The 18,429-nt window shown below is 38.5% G+C and overlaps 1 protein-coding gene across 1 annotated transcript in view; it reads right to left on the reverse strand.

The window, feature by feature from the left end:
- Positions 1-18,429, reverse strand: part of SNAP91 (synaptosome associated protein 91) — a 137,016-nt gene that overhangs the window by 26,391 nt on the left and 92,196 nt on the right. Inside the window, exons 15-21 of the mRNA XM_074948046.1 lie at positions 12,403-12,417; positions 12,083-12,253; positions 2,263-2,370; positions 1,419-1,658; positions 1,113-1,190; positions 884-955; positions 269-352 (exon numbers count right to left, since the gene is read on the reverse strand). Of these exons, the coding sequence (XP_074804147.1) occupies positions 269-352; positions 884-955; positions 1,113-1,190; positions 1,419-1,658; positions 2,263-2,370; positions 12,083-12,253; positions 12,403-12,417 (768 nt within the window). The remainder of the gene's footprint in view (positions 1-268; positions 353-883; positions 956-1,112; positions 1,191-1,418; positions 1,659-2,262; positions 2,371-12,082; positions 12,254-12,402; positions 12,418-18,429) is intronic.

An 18,429-nucleotide genomic window follows, 5' to 3' on the forward strand; every position in this document is an offset into this window, starting at 1 on the left:
TAACCCATGCACTGAATACAGATGACAGAACGGTAAATACAATGAGGATGGATGATGGAATAGAAGTGTTGCAAATGTTTATTTGCAGTTTATGTTTTATTGAATTTTCGTTTAAGACGACTTCGATACATACAAAGCTGTTCAGCTGCAACACTGCATGAGCTAAATTGTGAAAAGAGGAAATTGCAACCACCACCATGAAAACAGTGTAAATGTATTTGAAATAAGTGACTTAATTTGCAAGTGGTGAGGAAGGAGAAATACCCACCACCAAATAGGTCAATCACACCTGAAGAATCCACTTTTGCTGGAGAGGCAGCAGGTAGAGGAGATGGTGCTGCAAATGCATCCACTGCAGTAGGCATATGACAGATAATATTTAGTATCAGCAAGTTAATAGCAATGATAACTAAATATTTTGAAATCCACACTTAGACTCCACCAGTTAGCACCACAGGACTTGTACATTAGTTCAGATACCAATCTACAACACTGCAATCAGAAAGTATGTGAAGTTTTGCATATGTTAGCTGTCTTCATCATAAAAACTTTGTTGTGCACAGGGTAGCACTTATTTTCTGAAAAATTAAGGCTATACATACATGTTGTTATCTACTACTAGTATAGATAACTTCAGTGGAGCTGGCAAACTGAATGTTAGCTGACAAAATCTGAAGTTTTATTTTTGAGACATATTTGACTATTGTGACCATTAGAAAATATTTTTCACGAATAACATGCATCACAATTTATCATTGAAATATTTGAGGTATTATAGATAGGGATTTGAAAGGGGATTCTCAAATTAAGCATAACATCAATCATTTATTTTTACTTGGGAAAAGACTGAAAATCTGTAGTGTCCTGTGAAACAAGCACTCACCAGATAAGAGATCAGCAGTGAGAGAACTCTCAGGCACAGGAGAAGTTCCATGTGGTGGTGATGAAAAAGCATCTTCCAGAAGTAAAAAGAAAAACCAAGTAGAAGTAAGTACTGTGTTTAAATCAAAGTCAGCTTATGCCGTAACAGTGTCAAATGAGAGAACATTTAAGGGAAAAAACAAAACAAAACAAAAAAACTACATTGTGGGAAAGGATCTTTTTATCTTTACCTGTACCAAACAGGTCAATGCTAGGAGTAGCATCTGGTTTAGGCGCTGCAGGAGCATCAGGAGCAGACTCAAATAAATCTAAGACCAAGAATATACACGTCTAACTCATTTTGGAAGACAGGACTGAAAGCAGTAACTTTTCAGTTTTGCACATCGTATTTGGAGAATTTTAGAAGACCGGCTCTTTGTCTGTAAAGAGCCTTCTAATATACAGTATACATGCAGTAGTGATCGTGTACGCGGTACATTTATTTGACAAACCAGAGTTCAATCCACCAGAATCAAAGACTTAAAAACAACAATTACCACCAAAGATATCTAGAGCAGGAGGAGCGGAAGTGGTGGTGGTGGTGGCAGAGGTGGTGGTGGCAGAGGTGGTGGTGGCTGTAACCGTAGCAGCAGTGGCAGCAGGAGGAGTAGTTGCGGGAGCTGGAGTAGCTGCACTAGTAGGGGTAACTACAGGAACACTGGTCTCAGTTGGCTTCATAGCAAAGAGGTCCAGCTCGGGAGCAGCCTCTGCACTACCTTCAGATGGGGCAAAGGGGTCTTGTAAAAAGGAAAGCGGAGAATATATATATAGGATCAGTAAGGGAGGAAATTAGCAAAAATAAAGCATAACTATGGGTAACATACATACACAGTAGATACACACAATGACTAGGCTCACTGTAACATCTGTCCTACTGATTTGGGCAAGCTATTCAGCCGGTTTTTCTAAAATAAAGTATTTTTATAAAGGTGGAAAATTTGGGGAATTGAACGCTACACGTTTTTTTTGAAAGGTTGGTTTGGCACAATTGAAATGCAGCAGATGAAGGTAACTGAAGAAAAAAGGTCAGGCTCCAAAACATTAACAGGATATTAAACTTGTTGCTGCTTACAACACTCAGCATTGTCAAAATTATTCAGTAGTGCTACTGAATAAATGTACAGAGAAAGGATATTGGCTTTGACAGAAGACACATGCAGTTATGTGAAGAATGCTCTTCTGTCTCAAAGTTCTATGTTTTTGATCAACTACAATGAATACTATGTACTCAGAAGAAAAAGATTGACTGATAATTAAAAAAAAAACAAACAAAAAAACCAACCCACACTGCCATGTAGTTTACTACTACAACACACAAGAGACTAATGACATAAAACCCACCATTTCCTGAACATGCATCAAGAGCTGCTGCTACAGGGGTTGGGGTAGCTGGTGCTGCTGCCCCTTCAGGTGCTGCAGGGGCTTCTCCAGGAGAAGCTGCAAAGGCATCTTGAGTGCAGTTTTTTAAAACAGAAATTAAAAGGATAAAGAGAGAAGAAATATATAGTAAAAGAACCAAGTTAAATTGCATAGGAAGATTCCCTTATACAACATGAATTTTTATTAGTATTTTTACTGATGTCAGATAAATCATGCATTATAAATTCTCAATCTCCCCCCACCCCACCGCACTCAACGTATTTATTTTAGATGGGACTACATATTAATACTTTGAGGTGGTAGGCAAGAGGCATATTAAGATGTTAAAGGCAACAGGATTCTCATTGTATAAGGGTTCTGAGCAGCATGTTTATGTAACATGAGAAGTTAACAAAAGCATGTAAAAAGTTTGGCGGTAAACTGATGCCAATTAAGTTATTAAACTTTCATGTTCAGTCAAATTACCTCAATGTATGTCTGAATAATAATTTATCTAGCATGTGACTTTTAGCTCTTCAAAATATTCAGGAAACTAAAAGCTTGTGCTGTGAACTAGAATTCTCAATGATCCTTTATTGCACTATTGCCAGCATTTTAATTGACTAGAATTTGTGAAGCCCATTTATAGCGAAACCTCATTTGAGAGAGATCCACATAACTGACAGGTATCCTGAGAAGTGGAATTTTAATTACCGATAGTAAAAACAACAGACCAGTGAATGGAAATTCAATCATTCTTTGCCATTAACCATTAATAATTTAAAATATTTCTAATTCCTGAAAGGTGCGGCACTAAAAATTTAGCAGTTAATTTTTTTTTGTAGTCCAGTCTTATAAAACATCCCAGGAACTGTAGTGTTTTACATGAGTATTGATATTCACTGGGCTCCCCAGACGGAAACACTCCTTTGCACTTTTCTATAACCCATCTATTTTTCTCTGTATATTGCATCTCAGTGGTCTAAATTCAGACTTTATCCATGTCTCCATTTGATAATGTAACTTTTAAAATGAGTCTTATAAGTTTGCATGTCAATCTTTATTAAATCAATAGGGCCCTCTAAAATAATTTGTTTGAAGACATTAGCAGGTCTTGAGGATTTGCATGAGAGGATTCACTATAAAAAGGTTTCACAGAGCTTCAAAAGACAAATTAACCATCTTTCTAAAAAATCAAGAATTCTAAAAAAAGATTATATGTTCACTCATCTTGTTTTTGACAGAGCAAGAAAGTTCATCTTAACGTATGGTGTAGTAAAAAGACAACTAACCAATCTCCCTAATTTGATGTCCGTGTTCCCTTGAGACTAAACATTTAAAAATTGACCCAAACATTAAATTTGGGTGATAGTTGAGCAATAGTTTTTTTTTTTTGCTTTTTCAAACAAGTGCTAACATTATAGCATTTCAAGCTTTGAAACCATTATAGTAATACATTCCCAGCATTATACAACTGGGCAAGTTAGGCACATAACGTTAAGTGTTACTACCACTTGTAGTGTTTACTATCATGGAGTAGTCCTAAAGCTACAATTCATGGGGACTACTCACATAAGCAAGCTCAGTGCACAGTAGCATTTGCATGATCAGGTCCTAAAGTGTGGTGCATAACACATTAAGCTATTGAAAGCATTTCTAAGTTCTAAATGTCCAATGTTGCTCAGGAGATAGAAAGGAATGAGGAAAAAACAGCTAACTGCAAACTTCCTGTTAGAAAGGAATGCTGCAGCAGCATTGCCAAGCAAGCATTAGAGAGCTTTACATGCTGTAACAAATTTCAATTTGAATGAAAATGCCCATTTTAAAAACAAATTTTGTGCCAACTACTCTAAAAATGCTCAAGACAACATGCATCTGAACTTCAGCAAAACCAGATAAAAGCTGATATTTTAATTATATCAAACCAAATAAAAAATGAGAACTAAGAGCAACAGGAAAAAGAGCCTGTCAATAAGCAGTTTCTCATTATTGCATTAGAGATTTAAATGTATTTAATTTAAAAGAATTCACAATGGCAAAACTGAATGACAGCTGTTCAAACAGTAAAATGTATAATCAGTCAAAAATTCTCTACATTATTGCAGAAATACTACACACTGGCACATGATTTAGAAGAATGGAGAAATCTGATCAGTCTAACAAAGAATTGGACTGAAATTTTTTGAATTTGGGTACTTCCAACTATAATTGCTTTTGAAGGTCTGTATGTGAGTGACTTTTTGCCTACATCACCAGCTTCTGAATCAGTGGAGAGTTTCATCTGGAATACAATCTAGTATTACTCCTGGAAAAATAAACACTTCCAATGCACAATACAAAGTAGACTGATTCTGTGGTATACTTTCAGTAAATACTGTTTTTAGATAACTTTTTTCTGATAATATAGTGTACAGTATTACATTAAGAAAATAAAAAAAACATTGGGGGATTGCAAGAAAGCCTATCAGGATTACTTGAAAGAATAATTAGTTATGTGCTGAGACCACGTAAGCAAGAGCACAAAAGCTTATTCCTATTAAGATGTAAAACACCATCTCTCGAAACGTAACAGCTAAAGAACTCCATCAGGGATAAACCCCTCATAAATACTCATAAAAGGGGAGTGGCTGGCTCTGAGTATGGCAAATAATTTTTTTCAGTTCTGGTTTCATACTTAGCTGGGACCTACAATGGGTTTTCAATTTATAAACAGAGCTCTAGCTAGCTATACTATGATTTTTATAACTTTCTAAAGTGTTCAGACTATCTACTATACAAAGACTTACAATAGTGAACTAACATTATAATGGCTCTACAATACTGACAGTTATCAGAATAAGCCACAAAGGACGCCCTTAAAAGCTTGTTTCAGAGTAGCAGCCGTGTTAGTCTGTCTCCGCAAAAAGAAAAGGAGTACTTGTGGCACCTTAGAGACTGACAAATTTATTTGAGCATAAGCTTTCGTGAGCTACAGCTCACTTCATCGGATGCATAGAATGGAACATGTAAGATCTTACTCTAAGATCCCTGGAATTAGGTCTGGAATGAGAAAAATAACTGCATTACTTAAAAGGAAACACTAAATCCGTATGAAACATACATTGTTGAAACCCTTAAATTAAGGGTACATAATTTGGGACTATTGAGATACTAAAAGTATCTACATAAATATATTTCAGTTAGACGTGCACATTGCTTTAGGAAAAAAAATTTTTGTTTTCAGTACAACACATCTTTCTTCTGTTGAGTTCTGCAGAAAGACAATTATGCTTCCGTACTTATAGACCACTGAAACTATAGACCATTGAAAAATGTTTGGTCTACAAATTTATAATTCCAGACTGTGCATGCCATGTTATGTGGCCACAGGATCCATAGTTAACAAAAATATTTCACACACTTACTAAGACATGCTGGATATGGTTGCCAACCCTCCTGGACTGGCTGGGAGTCTACAGGAATCGATCTCCCGGTGGCCACTGAAAGCAATCCAGGAGATTTTAATAGCTACTAAAAGTCCGGTCGGCAGCAAACGGGGCTAAGGCAGGCTCCCTACCTGCTCTGGCTCCATGTGGCTCCCAGAAGTGACTGGCATGTCTGGTCTTAGGCACAGGGGCGGTCAGGGGGTCTCTGCGTACTGCCCCCACCTCATACACCAACTCCGCAACTCTCATTGACTGGGAACCACCGCCAGTGGGAGCTGTGGGGGTGGTGCCTGCATGCAGGGGCATCATGCGGAGCCACCTGGCTGCCCCGAGCCTAGGAGCTGAACATGCTGGTTGCTTGTGGGAGCTGCCCAAGGTAAGCATCGCCCAGTCAGGCCCCACATCCCAACCTCCTGCCCCTCACCCCCTCCCAGAGCCCACACCCCAAACCCCCTCCCAGAGCCCACACGCCGAACTCCTTGGCCCAACCCCCCCACCCCAGCCCAGAGCTCACGATACAAAATGTTGACAAGTGAATCATAATGAATCTTTATAACTGGAACAGTTCGTAAGAAGGATATATTCAACAATATTATCTCAGAAGATTCTTGGTAAGTTTATCTTCTGTTATATTAGAGAACGGGGGATAAAAATTATATGACTTTCCCCAATTAAAAAACTAAAACAGACCTAAAAGTAGCAATTCTTCAACAAAAATCTTCAAAAAAACAGACTCCAATGAGAAACTGCAGAACTGGAATTAATTTGCAAACTGGACAGCATCAAATTAGGCTTGAATAAAGACTGGGAGTGGATGGGTCATTACACAAACTAAACTATTTCCCCATGCTAATTTTTCCCCGTACTGCTACTCACACCTTCTTGTCAACTGTAGTGATAATTAGGATGGCCCATTTCAAACAGAAGTTTTTTTTCTCCTGCTGATAGTAGCCCACCTTAATTGATTTGTCTCATTAGAGTTGGTACGGCAACCCCCATCTTTTCATGTTTTCTGTATATACATATCTTCCTACTGTATTTCCACTCCATGCATCTGATGAAGTGGGTTTTAGCCCATGAAAGCTTATACCCAAATAAATTTGTTAGTCTTTAAGGTGCCACAAGTAATCCTTATTCTTTTTGCAAAAACGATCAGTTATCCATACATTTTTAAAAGCAATAGCCTTAGTGAAGCAACCTTGCTTCAAGTTTCTTGTCCCTTAACCAGCCCTATAGCCATTATATTTTGGAGGAAACCTGTTCACTTGAATTAAAGACTCCAACAAAATACCAAGAGATGGAATATATTCCAAGACCTTTTCCGTTCCTCCATACTCAGTTTCCCCACCAGTTTTCTTAATAAATTTGACACATTCTATTGCAATACATTTGGCCAGCTATTACTCAAAGTATAGATCTCAGATTCTCTGGAAAACAAGGTAAGAAATTGTTAACCTTTACATAGTTAATAAGCTACCTCCCAAACAAGTTATTTTGGTATCTAATTGATTCCAGAAGCCTAACTTCTTTTTAGAACAAGGCAATAGACAAAATACATTGATCAATCCCGACCTTAGATAAACACAATGGAGAACTACTTTGTGTTTTTGAATAATAAACTGATCAGGTAGCACTTCAAGTGAAGCCTAAGTATTGTTTTGAATCTCTTCAGTGAAAATTTATCAGTACCCATAAAGCTAAACTCCTGATCTGTAGATTAGTAAATTCAGTACACTTCCTTAGGTGTTATTTTTTTAAAAAAAAAGAGTATTAGTAAAATATTAATTCTTGTATAAATGCCCCTTTGCGTTTCCTCCTATGCTTAAGCAACAGAGCCTCTGCCACCGCTTCCACCCCTTTCTTCTTTCTACCTTCACAGCCCTTTTTTCTTTAGTGTCCTTATTTCTGCTCTAGACTATTCCTCTGGCTTCTTCCCCATCTCACATCCAACATCAGAGAGAGTAGCTAAGAACTGGTGAACTACAAGAAGTTAAAGTGACTCCACAAAGTTAACATCTTCACTTTCCAGCAGACATACAGGTCAACAAATAATTTCTTAACAAGATAAGCACTAATGTGGTCAGCACCATTCAAAACACATTGATCACCCCTCCCCTGAAGAATTTTAAAAGATCTAAAAATCTGCTAATGTGAAGTGAACACAAAGGGGACAAAAAAATTGAAGGACAGAAGAAAATAAAGAGCTGGAAGTGTTGGCCTAAGGAACTGGTGAGGGGAAACAGATTTCTACTATAGATCACTGGGCTGTGTTTGACCCAGATCAGTAGTAATCAAAAGTTACTAACTAATAGTCATTTGGTGGCCTTTCGCAAAAAAGGTTTTAATCTGAGTCTGGTGCGTAGCAGATACATCTTTACATTACAAGAGTCATTTAAAACTTGTGTTTGTTGTGGGCAGCTTCAGGAGAAAGGCAAAGACCAATAGACCCTGGAGGAGAGTAAACCAGGCATTTGCAAACTTCATTGCTCCGTGACCCCCTTCTGACAACAAAAATTACTACAAGACCCCAAGAGGGGGGCAGAGACCTAAGCCTGAGCCCATCCAAGCCCCACCACCACCACCACAGCAGCCCACTGCTCCAGGCTGGGGGGCCAAAGCCGAAGCCCAAGAGCTTCAGCCCCCCCCCCCCCCCCCCAGGAGTGAAGCTCTCTGGCTTGGGCTTTGGCCCTTGGCCCCAGCAAGTCCAAGCTAGCTCTGGTGACCCCATTAAAAGAGTCCCGACCCACAATTTGAGAAACACTGGACTAAGCTATCCTGAGGTCTTCAATAGCTCATAGGTTAGAGGTTTGTTACAGGAGTGGGTGGGTGAGATTCTGTGGCCTGCGTTGTGCAGAAGGTCAGACTAGATGATCATAATGGTCCCTTCTGACCTTAAAGTCTATGATTCCATGACTCATCCCTAGGTCTAGTGGTCCACCCTGTCAAAGCACATTAGTAGGCAGGTTTAATGAAATCTGCAATACTGCTGCCTATATGGCATCTGATCTATGGATGCCTAGAATATTGCAGACTTATGTCAATTTAGTGACTCATGAAGGATACCTTTTCCATGAACATTCAAAACTTTCAGAATCAAAAGGCTAGAGGAAAGGTGTGAGTTAGATATACTTCCTAAGAGAGAAATGGTTTAAGATTTCTGTGATTTTTCTTCTTCAGAAAGAAATGGTTTAAGATTTTTGCTACTACTTTCTGAAGAAAAAAATGGCTGTTCACCTAGGATCTGAGCAGATTGGTATTTCAAAATTATCTATTTTTTCTTCATAATATTCTCTCCAAATGACAAGATCCATATAACAGGGGTCTAGAACCTTTACTTGTTCACCCATGGAAAGTCGGTATTGATGCTTACAGATAACCGCAGATATAACCTCTCTCAAAATGCTTGAGACCCAAATATCATTGAAGTGATAAAAGAAAGGTTTCTTGACATGCTCCACCATATAGCTTAGGATGCTAATTATTTTTATACCACCCAAAAGTGTGCTAAACATTTTAACAAACTCCCTGACACAGGTTATAAACATGGCCTATGGAGACAAAAAGGTAGTCCCCAGCCATCTTCTCCTTGTAACTTCAGGGTGCAGATGAAACTGATAAACTGCATTTAGTTGTGGAACTATAAAGAAAGTCACATTTGCAGCTTCCTTGCTGAAGGAATAAAATTATAAGCAAATGTTATAGGTAAAACATTTAACTTTAATAACTATTCTTCTGCAGTATATGCAGTTGTACAGTTATAATTTTACTATTTTAGAGCTCACATTTCAATTTCTCATATATTTTAAAATATTTAAAGCAATATGTATGTTTATGTGCTATACATAATTTATACACATTTGTATAAACTGTGTTCAATGAGGAGTAGCCCTCAGACTCTTGGAAATTACAGTGGGACCCTTTGAGTCATAAGGTTGAGGCAGGTAATGTAGTCCTAGATTTCTCTGCCACAGATAGTAACCATGAGAGCTTCAGAAAGTAACCTACTATAAGAGAAAAAGTACTTCATGGATGTTCATCCTCACTTAGTATAGAATACTCCGCTTCTTCTCATTAGGAGCTGAATAGCACTTCAGACTTCAGCAATTCCAGCGAGCTACTGCTGAAGTGTAGAGATATGGCCTGACTGCTTATGGACTGCATATTTTTTCTGCAGTTAAAATGGTAGCTGCAGATAACCAAGTGTATTTATCTAGGTATGGGCAGTCTGATGAAGGGTCATTCCATTTTACATGTGCTCACCTGAACAAGAATCCCTATTTCATGGGTTGTATGGACAGAAGAGATTTGGGAACTTCCAGGGCTTCTGCAATTTTAAATCACGGGAAAGATGTCTTGGGTAAAAATTCTGTTCAAGATATGTAATCTTTTTACCTTTGCTGTTCATACAAGGATAAAATAGGTTTAAGCACATGTGTGGATCCCGCGTAATCTGGAAAAGCTGGGGTAAGAAAATCCCCAATCCTTTGAGTTTTACTGGTATAGGAATCAGAAGAAAAGATACAGAGTCCAGCATGCAAAATACCATATGGCAAAAGTACACAATAATTTTAGCTGGACTTGGAAGTTTGAAATGAAACATTTTGGTAGCAAATAGAGGATGACTCCAGGACTTATTTGTATAACTGGGAATCTGAGGAGGATGGGATGGTTGTGGTGAGGAGAAGACAAACCAGAAAGAAATAGGAAAAGATCAGAGTATGTTAAAGCCTGTAAAATTTGAACCCTATCTACGCTCTTACAAATCACCATCACCATCGCTTACCAAAGGAGGCATGACTATTGACAGCTTTAGTCAACCAAGAAAGCTTCAAGGGCACAGAAGATGGACACATTACCAGAAAGTCCTAATGCAAAATGAAACATTCATCAATAGCAATTCATTTCCTTGGGGCATAGATTTCACAGGACCTTTCTTTAGAGTTTATAAAGAAAAAAGGTGATTAGATTCTGCAGAAGGGACATCAAAGAACCCAAACCAACAAGCACGTAGAGGTGGAAGCCAGAGCTGGGTGAATTTTTGTCAAATAGTTTATTCACTGAAAAATGCCGTTTTGGGTTGACCAAAACTATTTGCCAATTCACATCACAATTGCCAAAATAGTTTTGACCAAACCAAAAAAAGAGATTGAGTTATTTTTAAATTAACTCAACAAAATTGGTTCAATTTCAGCCATTTTGACAAGAGCGAAGACTAGGAGGACTAGATTCACAAAATGGGAGGAGGTGGTGGTGCGTCTTTATAGATTTTATCTCACTGGTTACGGCACTTACCTGGGATGTGGGAGACCTGGGTTCAAATCCTCCCTCCACATCAGATGGAGAGAAGGGATTTGGACTCTGGTCTCCCAGTTGCAGGGAAATGCACTAGCCAGTGGCCTGTATATAACAGAAGTATTCTGAGCTGGGTCTCCTAAATCTCTCGTTTTGAAGCTGTTCCACTGTATATAATCAGTCACTGGAGCAGGGACTTGAAATTGGATCTCCCACAGCCTAAGTTAGTGCACTAGCCACCTGGGTACAGAGGTATTCTCACTCTTCCCTTGGCCCAGCAAAGGGCAGAGAAAGGGCCCAGTTTTACCTAAAGGTCTAGCAGTAGATATTTAATTTGCCATTTTAATCTCTTTAGGTAGGATCCCCTTTTGGCTCAGCTACGCAGCAACTCAAAACTGAGGAAAAAGGTACCAATTATGCCAGTCAGTGACAATTTTGTTTTCAAAACACTTTTTAGGGTTTACTTTCAACAAAAAGCTTCAACAAAACCTTCTGAAATACAAGAAAATTTAAGAGGACTAGATTACTAGAATTTAAAGAAAGGGTTAAAGAATAGCACAACATGGGTCTCTGTGTGCCAATTAAGTACAATGACAAACAGCTGTAGAGCACTGGTAATTTTAGTGATATGAGCCTATGCATTTCAATGAAAAGTCCTAGGTTCACTCACGGTATAAGAATGCAGATCCGTGGATGAGAGTTTTTTAAAAAATCCTTCCAATATTTAATTTTTAAGGTTAATTGTTAGTTCTAAAATTGGCTACTTAAGAGTTAAGCTTAGAACCCAGTTTTTAGCCAGTTGAAAATGTATCCAGTCTTATGTTCCCCCTCCGTAGGGGATATGCAAAAAGGAAACCCTGCACACAGAAAAGGGAAAGTCTTTCAGAATGTACAACAAAAAACAAAAAAAACCTCAGAAAACTTTAGTTAATTTGAAAGATACATTCAAATGTACCTAACTACTTGAATAATTTGGGCTTTCAGACACCACAAGATCAAGTTTTTAGTTAGACTATGAAAGTTGATGATTTCAAGATGGCTTATGCTTCTTGTATAAACTGCAGCATTCGAGTAACGAAACTAACCTCCAAAGAGATCCACTTCAGCAGCGACAGCAGTAATGGCTGTTGTAGCTGTAGCAGGTGCTGTGGCAGTTGTGATTTCCGTAGCTGCAGCAGTAGTTGGGCTAGGCTCTGGAGCAAATGGATCTGAAATCTGTGGCTCAGAAGGAACACTGGAAAGCGCTGCCAGATTGTCTATATGCAACCATATACAAAGACCAAATGGAAATAGTGAGCGGAAGAGCGGGAAAAAAAACCACTAGACTCCAAGAAGTAAAGACAGCTGTTAAAATTATATTAACAATTCTCTATTTAAAGAAGCTTAGAAAATAAGTGTTACTCACCCTCTCCCAAGAGATCTGTAACATTGTCCATTACATGATAGCAATATAAAGAAATCGGAGAGTTAACAAAACTGCCAGAGTGAACATGTACATTAGCCACACACATGATAAACAATTTCTGAACAATTCAATCACTAGTATGCCACCCTACCCAGACATGCCATAGATAACTTGAATCGAGCTTATATAGGACAGTCTAGTTTTAGGAACTTTGAAAGGTCAAAGTAGAGACTTAAGTGAACAGCCTAATGTGAACTGAATCCATTTCTTTAACAGCTTTATTCAACTATTCACCCATTGGCGCATGGGATTTTGATTTACTTGTCAAATTCATTCATTACATGGTTGCTATTAAATACACTACCAACGCTAAGTCTGAATGGACTGCTGATTAATAGTTTTTTGTTTCAGCTAACTGAAATGTTTTCTTTCCATGTAAGAAAAGTACTTCGAGTCACACCAGTTATTAAAAAACCACGACTATACTGCCATTGAAGGAGCCGAACAAGAAAAAAAACTTTCGTAAGTATTTTGTTGCCACAGATTATATTAGTCTCCCTATTTCCCATATTGCTGTCATTGATCTCAGGACTACTGTATTTAAGAGATTATTTTTGCAACGGATGCGCCAAAGTGCTTGCCTTTAACCCATACATTTTACAGCTAAATATGTTAATGGAATTATCTGGGATAATGGGCCACTCTAAGGTTTGTCAGTGATACCTTACCTTTGGATAACTATTTTCCCCCCCGCTTAGATTTGCGTAACAACTACTGATGGCCTACTAAAAATGAAACCTCAATTTAAGAGTTAAGGACTATTTGACTAATACAGTTCTAAAAACTGGCACACAGAGCACTCAATTTTAATCTGCCCCTTTCCTCAAAGCCTGCTATGACATAAGATCTCTGAGGCTGATTCAAATCAGTCCCTCATCCAGGAATATAATGCACACACACACACACACACGACATTGGACTGGCTGGTTAGTGTTTGGATTCAAGACTAGAGTTCATGTTAAAGGAAGTTAGTCTCCAAAATGAGTCATTTTAAAAAACTCCACACTGCAAGACGGAAAATGATGCAACAAACTATCATCAGCAGCCAATTGGAGTCTTTAAATATAAACTTTTTATTTTGTCATTTCAACTTGTCAGTTTTGGCTGGAAATTGAACTTCTCTGTGGAAATCTAACTAAATAGCAAATGGTCTTTTCCTACCAGAATTAAATAATTATGCTCAAATTCTAAATTTTACATCAGAGTAAACATTGTGGAGATAGGACAATGTACAAAATGAGGAAGCAAAATGAGAAGTTTTTTTATATCCATGTTTCACCCCAAATTTCTATAAAAAGGCACACATTCAGGGGTGCTATAACAATTTATATAGTGGGGATGCTGACAGCCATTGAACCAAACTGTAAATCCTGTGTATTATGAAAACCACTTCAAGTCAGGGGGTGCGGAAGGGCCCCAAGCACCCCTACTTCCAGCACCTATGCACAAACTAGAGCAGAATTACAGTGACAAAATTAGATAATTCAAGAACATTCTATATCAATTGCTTCAGGATACCACTCACGCGTCCTATAGGATTTTTTTCGTCTTACACCTTCCATAAAAAAGTTCAAAATTGGGATTAATACACAGTACAAGTGGTTTGAAGTTCACTGTATCGTATATGAAGAGTTTTGCATTAGAAAAAAAATCCAGCTGCATTAGCAAGGAAGCAGTCTCCCAGAGGCGTAAGTACTTTGGCAAAGCATGTCCTGATAGGATGTATAACCAGATAAGCCTCAAAACCAGACATGATTTTTAGGTTATATTGACCACTGACCTGATCTTGGGGGGGTCTCTGGTTTTGAGTAAAATAAAGGAAGTTATTCAAGCTGTAACAGCAAGTAGAAGAACCAAAATATATGTACTAAAGTAGGTTTGGCTATAGGTCCTAAACATTAAGTGTTAAGGGCTTTGAGTGTGGTCTAAAAGTTTGCAATATGTATCTTGTGATAGTTTAGCAATGCATCTTGTAATGAATAGGTAAACTGCAAATGGACAGTAGCATCTGAGGGGCTTTTTGCAATAAGAGATAATGCGATCATTTCAATACATTAATGAGGTTAACCGCTGGAAATGTAATTATGGGGAACCGGAATAACACATATGAACTAACAGAACCCTGAAATTGATTGCCCGGTACACCAAATATGAATAAGTGGGCTGGGATGTTATCAGATATGGTCCTGGACGTATGTGGATGGAATAGAAAAAGGCATATAAGAGACTGTCAAATTCATCCTAATTGGGACACAAGAGAAGACTGATTAGTGGAAGCCTGAGTATGAACAAGCCTTCCTGTGGTGATCTCCACCCACCTTTTTGTCTATCTTCGCTGTCACCAGTCTCCATAAGGTTGTAAGTATGTCAACACTGGGGGGGCGGGGTGTGTGGGGGGGGGCTTTATCTTGTACCAGCCTAAGGCTGTAAGTATGTATGATCCAGGGGGTGTTTTGTTATATGTGTATGTTTTCTTGTAGAATTATCCTTCTATTTGGATTTATTTGCATTTTAAGTCAAGTCTTCACATTTCCATGTGTGTGCTCTACTAATGTCAACCCAACAAAAATTTCTTGTGTAGCTGAGTAAAGAAACAGTTATTAGTGATTTGTGCAATTTGCACCCTAAACTTAATGGAGGCTACATAAGCAATTTTCTGTAATGACTCAAGAGTTAAATATTAGAAGCAAAAGGCTACAGTATTACAGAAAGAGTGTGGGCTGTATTTCTATTCAGAAGATGTGTTGCGATTTCCCTACATACATGGGGGCAAAGTGTTGGTTAGAATGCACAACATGCAAGAGGGAGCAAAACAAGTGGTTACCAAGTGTTCAGAAAATTATTACATGTGATAGCTGATCGCTGGAGTGAATAGCTCAGGGATGCAATAATGGGATGTAGAGACTTTCACCTTCAGATTAGTCAGCAAGAGCTTGATAAATTTAAGAATGGGATTACACAACATGGTTGCCTGCAATAGCAGGCAACTGAACGCAATGACCCATGAAGTCCTTTTTAGTTTTATGTCCCCAAGTGCCAGATTTTCAAAAGGCAAATGGAGGTATTTGTTTTTAGAAAAGCCTACTATTAAGTTAACATGAAGACTGTCATCCTCTTCTAGAGTGGTCAGGCTTGGAGCACACTGAAAGAGTCAGATTAAAGTTTTTCATGGTTCCTACCACAACTGTGGTTGCTGTAGGATTTAGAAGATTCGATTAAGATGAACTATCATGAAAAGGAGACTAAGCCTTTACCCATTATGATAAGTCTTCTAATAGGAAGCGAATGTCAATCCTTGCACGTCTCAACAAATCTGTTAAAAACCAGAGGTGGCTATGTGATTCAGTGATCTCCATCAAAAATTGGCATTTTTTAACAGCTACAGACAATGAAATTAAAATACCAAAGCTCTTGTTTCACTCAAGATAGAAACCACGTGTAGTAACTGTGGAAAACTTTCACTCTAAAATGGAGACCACTGTAGCTTCTAACATAGTGAAAATGTGATTCCACAGCTACTCCCACGCCTTTTATGTATCTCCTTCCCCGTCCACCACAGAGCCCTTAATGAGCCCGCCTCCTCTGTCATTTTATAAAATAACATTTGTGATTTACTAAACAAAGTACTTCATAGATATGGAAACAAAACACCAAATAAAGGTCCAAGAAGCCTTGGTTGGCTCTGAACTTCTTGCAGTCTTAACAGACTCTCCTCATTTGGCCCTCCCTACCAAATTCATGGTCCATTTTGGTGAATTTCTCAGTCACAGAATTTTAGAAATAATAAATTTAATGATTTCAGCCATTTAAATCTGAAATTTTGCACAGTGTTGTAACTGTAAGGATCCTGACCCCAAAAGGAGTTGGCGGGGGGGGGGGGGGAGGTCGCAAGATTATTGTGGGGGCGGTTGCGATATTCCTACCCTTACTTCTGCGCTGCTGCCGGCAGTAGTGCTGCCATCAGAGCCAGGCAGCTGGTGAGTAGCAGCTGCTGGCCCGGAGCCCAGCTCTGAACGAACAGCCACTGCCAACAGCAGCACAGAAATAAGGATGGCATGGTATGGTATTGCCACCCTTACTTCTGCACTGCTGCTGGCAGGGTAGACGCTGCCTTCAGAGCTGGGTGCCCAACCAACAGCCACCACTCTCCGGCCACCCAGCTCTGAAGGCAGTGCAGAACTAAGGGTGGCCATACTGCAATCCCCCCTAAAATAACCTCGCAACCCCGCTGCAACTCCCTTTTGAGTCAAGAATCCCAATTTGAGAAACACTGGTCTCCCCTGTGACATCTGTATACTATAGGGTAAAAGCACACAAAAAACACCAGATGTCACAGGGGGAGACCAGATTCCATGGTTCGGACGCATTTTTCATGGCCACGAATTTGGTAGGGCCCTACTCATCACTGCTGTTGTCCTCTTCACTGAAGTCAAGGCTTAAAATAATAGGGAGGGGTGGGGAAAGGCACACAGCTCCTTCAGTTAAAAAAAGGCTCCCAGTCTTCTACCTAAGTTGGATGAGCAGAATCTCCCACACCACCTCCTCAACTCGTGTACAGAACACTCCCCCTCCTGTTTCGATCTAGTTTAAAATGTAACTGACTAATGTAACTGGTATTTGCCAGTGACTTTTTTGGATTATTGCACATCAAGGCAGCTCTACTGTATCACAATACCACTGGGTACTTCTAGTTCTCAATTGACTATCAAAGTGCAGAACTGCAAAATAAAAAAGATTTCACAGCTTCAGAAAAACAGCTGTGAAAAAGGCTCTTATAACCTTTCACTACAGAGATGCAAGGAGTAAAAACCTTTAACTTCAAGAAGACAGGAAGGAGTAACTATGTAGTTCCAACTCATCTTTATGATGATGCAAAATCCACTGGCTGTGACGCTATTATTTAGAGAATGGTTTGGATTTCTTGTTTTAAAATCAACTCTTTACTAGTCTGCCCACAGCTTTAGTCTGAAGCACACTGAGCACAAGCTAATGTAGTGTATAGCACACATATGTAGTGTATGGGCCAATACAGTCATTAAAAATTCTTGCCTGATGAAAAGTTACAGAGTAGAGGAACACTATAAATACATGTAGCATGACTAACAGTTATCGTCCCTTTGTATTATATAACAAATCTTTATATCATACACTGTTGTAAAAAGACAGTGCATACTCTGTAGAAATAAAGTATTTACTGCAGAATTCCTATTACGAAGGCCAGAGGAATAGTCACAGAACTACATGCATCATCGGGGAAAAATTCAAACATTTTGAAGGTTTTTTTTTTTTTTTTTAAACTTGAGATAGTCAAGAGGCATACTTCCTTCCATAAAGGATTTTACAATAGTAGCAGGAGGTATATTAAAAAACATATCACTACATACCTGGCTGAGCTTTGAAAGCTTGACTTGAGATACTGCTGTTGAAACACTCCCACCTTGCATTTGTCTATACTTACACATAACCAATTTGTTACCTCACAAATTTATAGATCATATTGTACGGAAGTCTCCTAATTTCCTAGCATGGTAGCTTACTAAAATGTTGTTAAAAAAAGTTTCAATTATTGTTTTATAAAGCAATTAAAAAGAAAACACTGCAACTATTTAAGAATGCAAGATTTAAAAATAATGTTTTATTGCTTTTTATACTTACTGCCGTTACAGATATTTTTGTGGAACAGAGGAATGAAGCTGTGAAATTATCAAAAGGTGAGTATTAGGTCACAGTTTAAAATTAATCTACTTTAACATTTCATGATATTCTGATGTTGTAGGGAACCATAATTTTTCCTTGCAAATATTTTTACAACATGTCCAAGGAAAATATTGTATCAACAAACAAAACTGAACAGTTAACATATGGGACACTTCCTAGAGGAATGAATCATACCCACATAAATATATATTGTTTCAGTAGATATAGCTTGCAGCACTGCTTTGCTGCTTTTAATCAATCATTCCCTTT

The sequence above is a fragment of the Natator depressus genome, chromosome 3, assembly GCF_965152275.1.
Source record: "Natator depressus isolate rNatDep1 chromosome 3, rNatDep2.hap1, whole genome shotgun sequence".
NCBI lineage: Eukaryota > Metazoa > Chordata > Testudines > Cheloniidae > Natator > Natator depressus.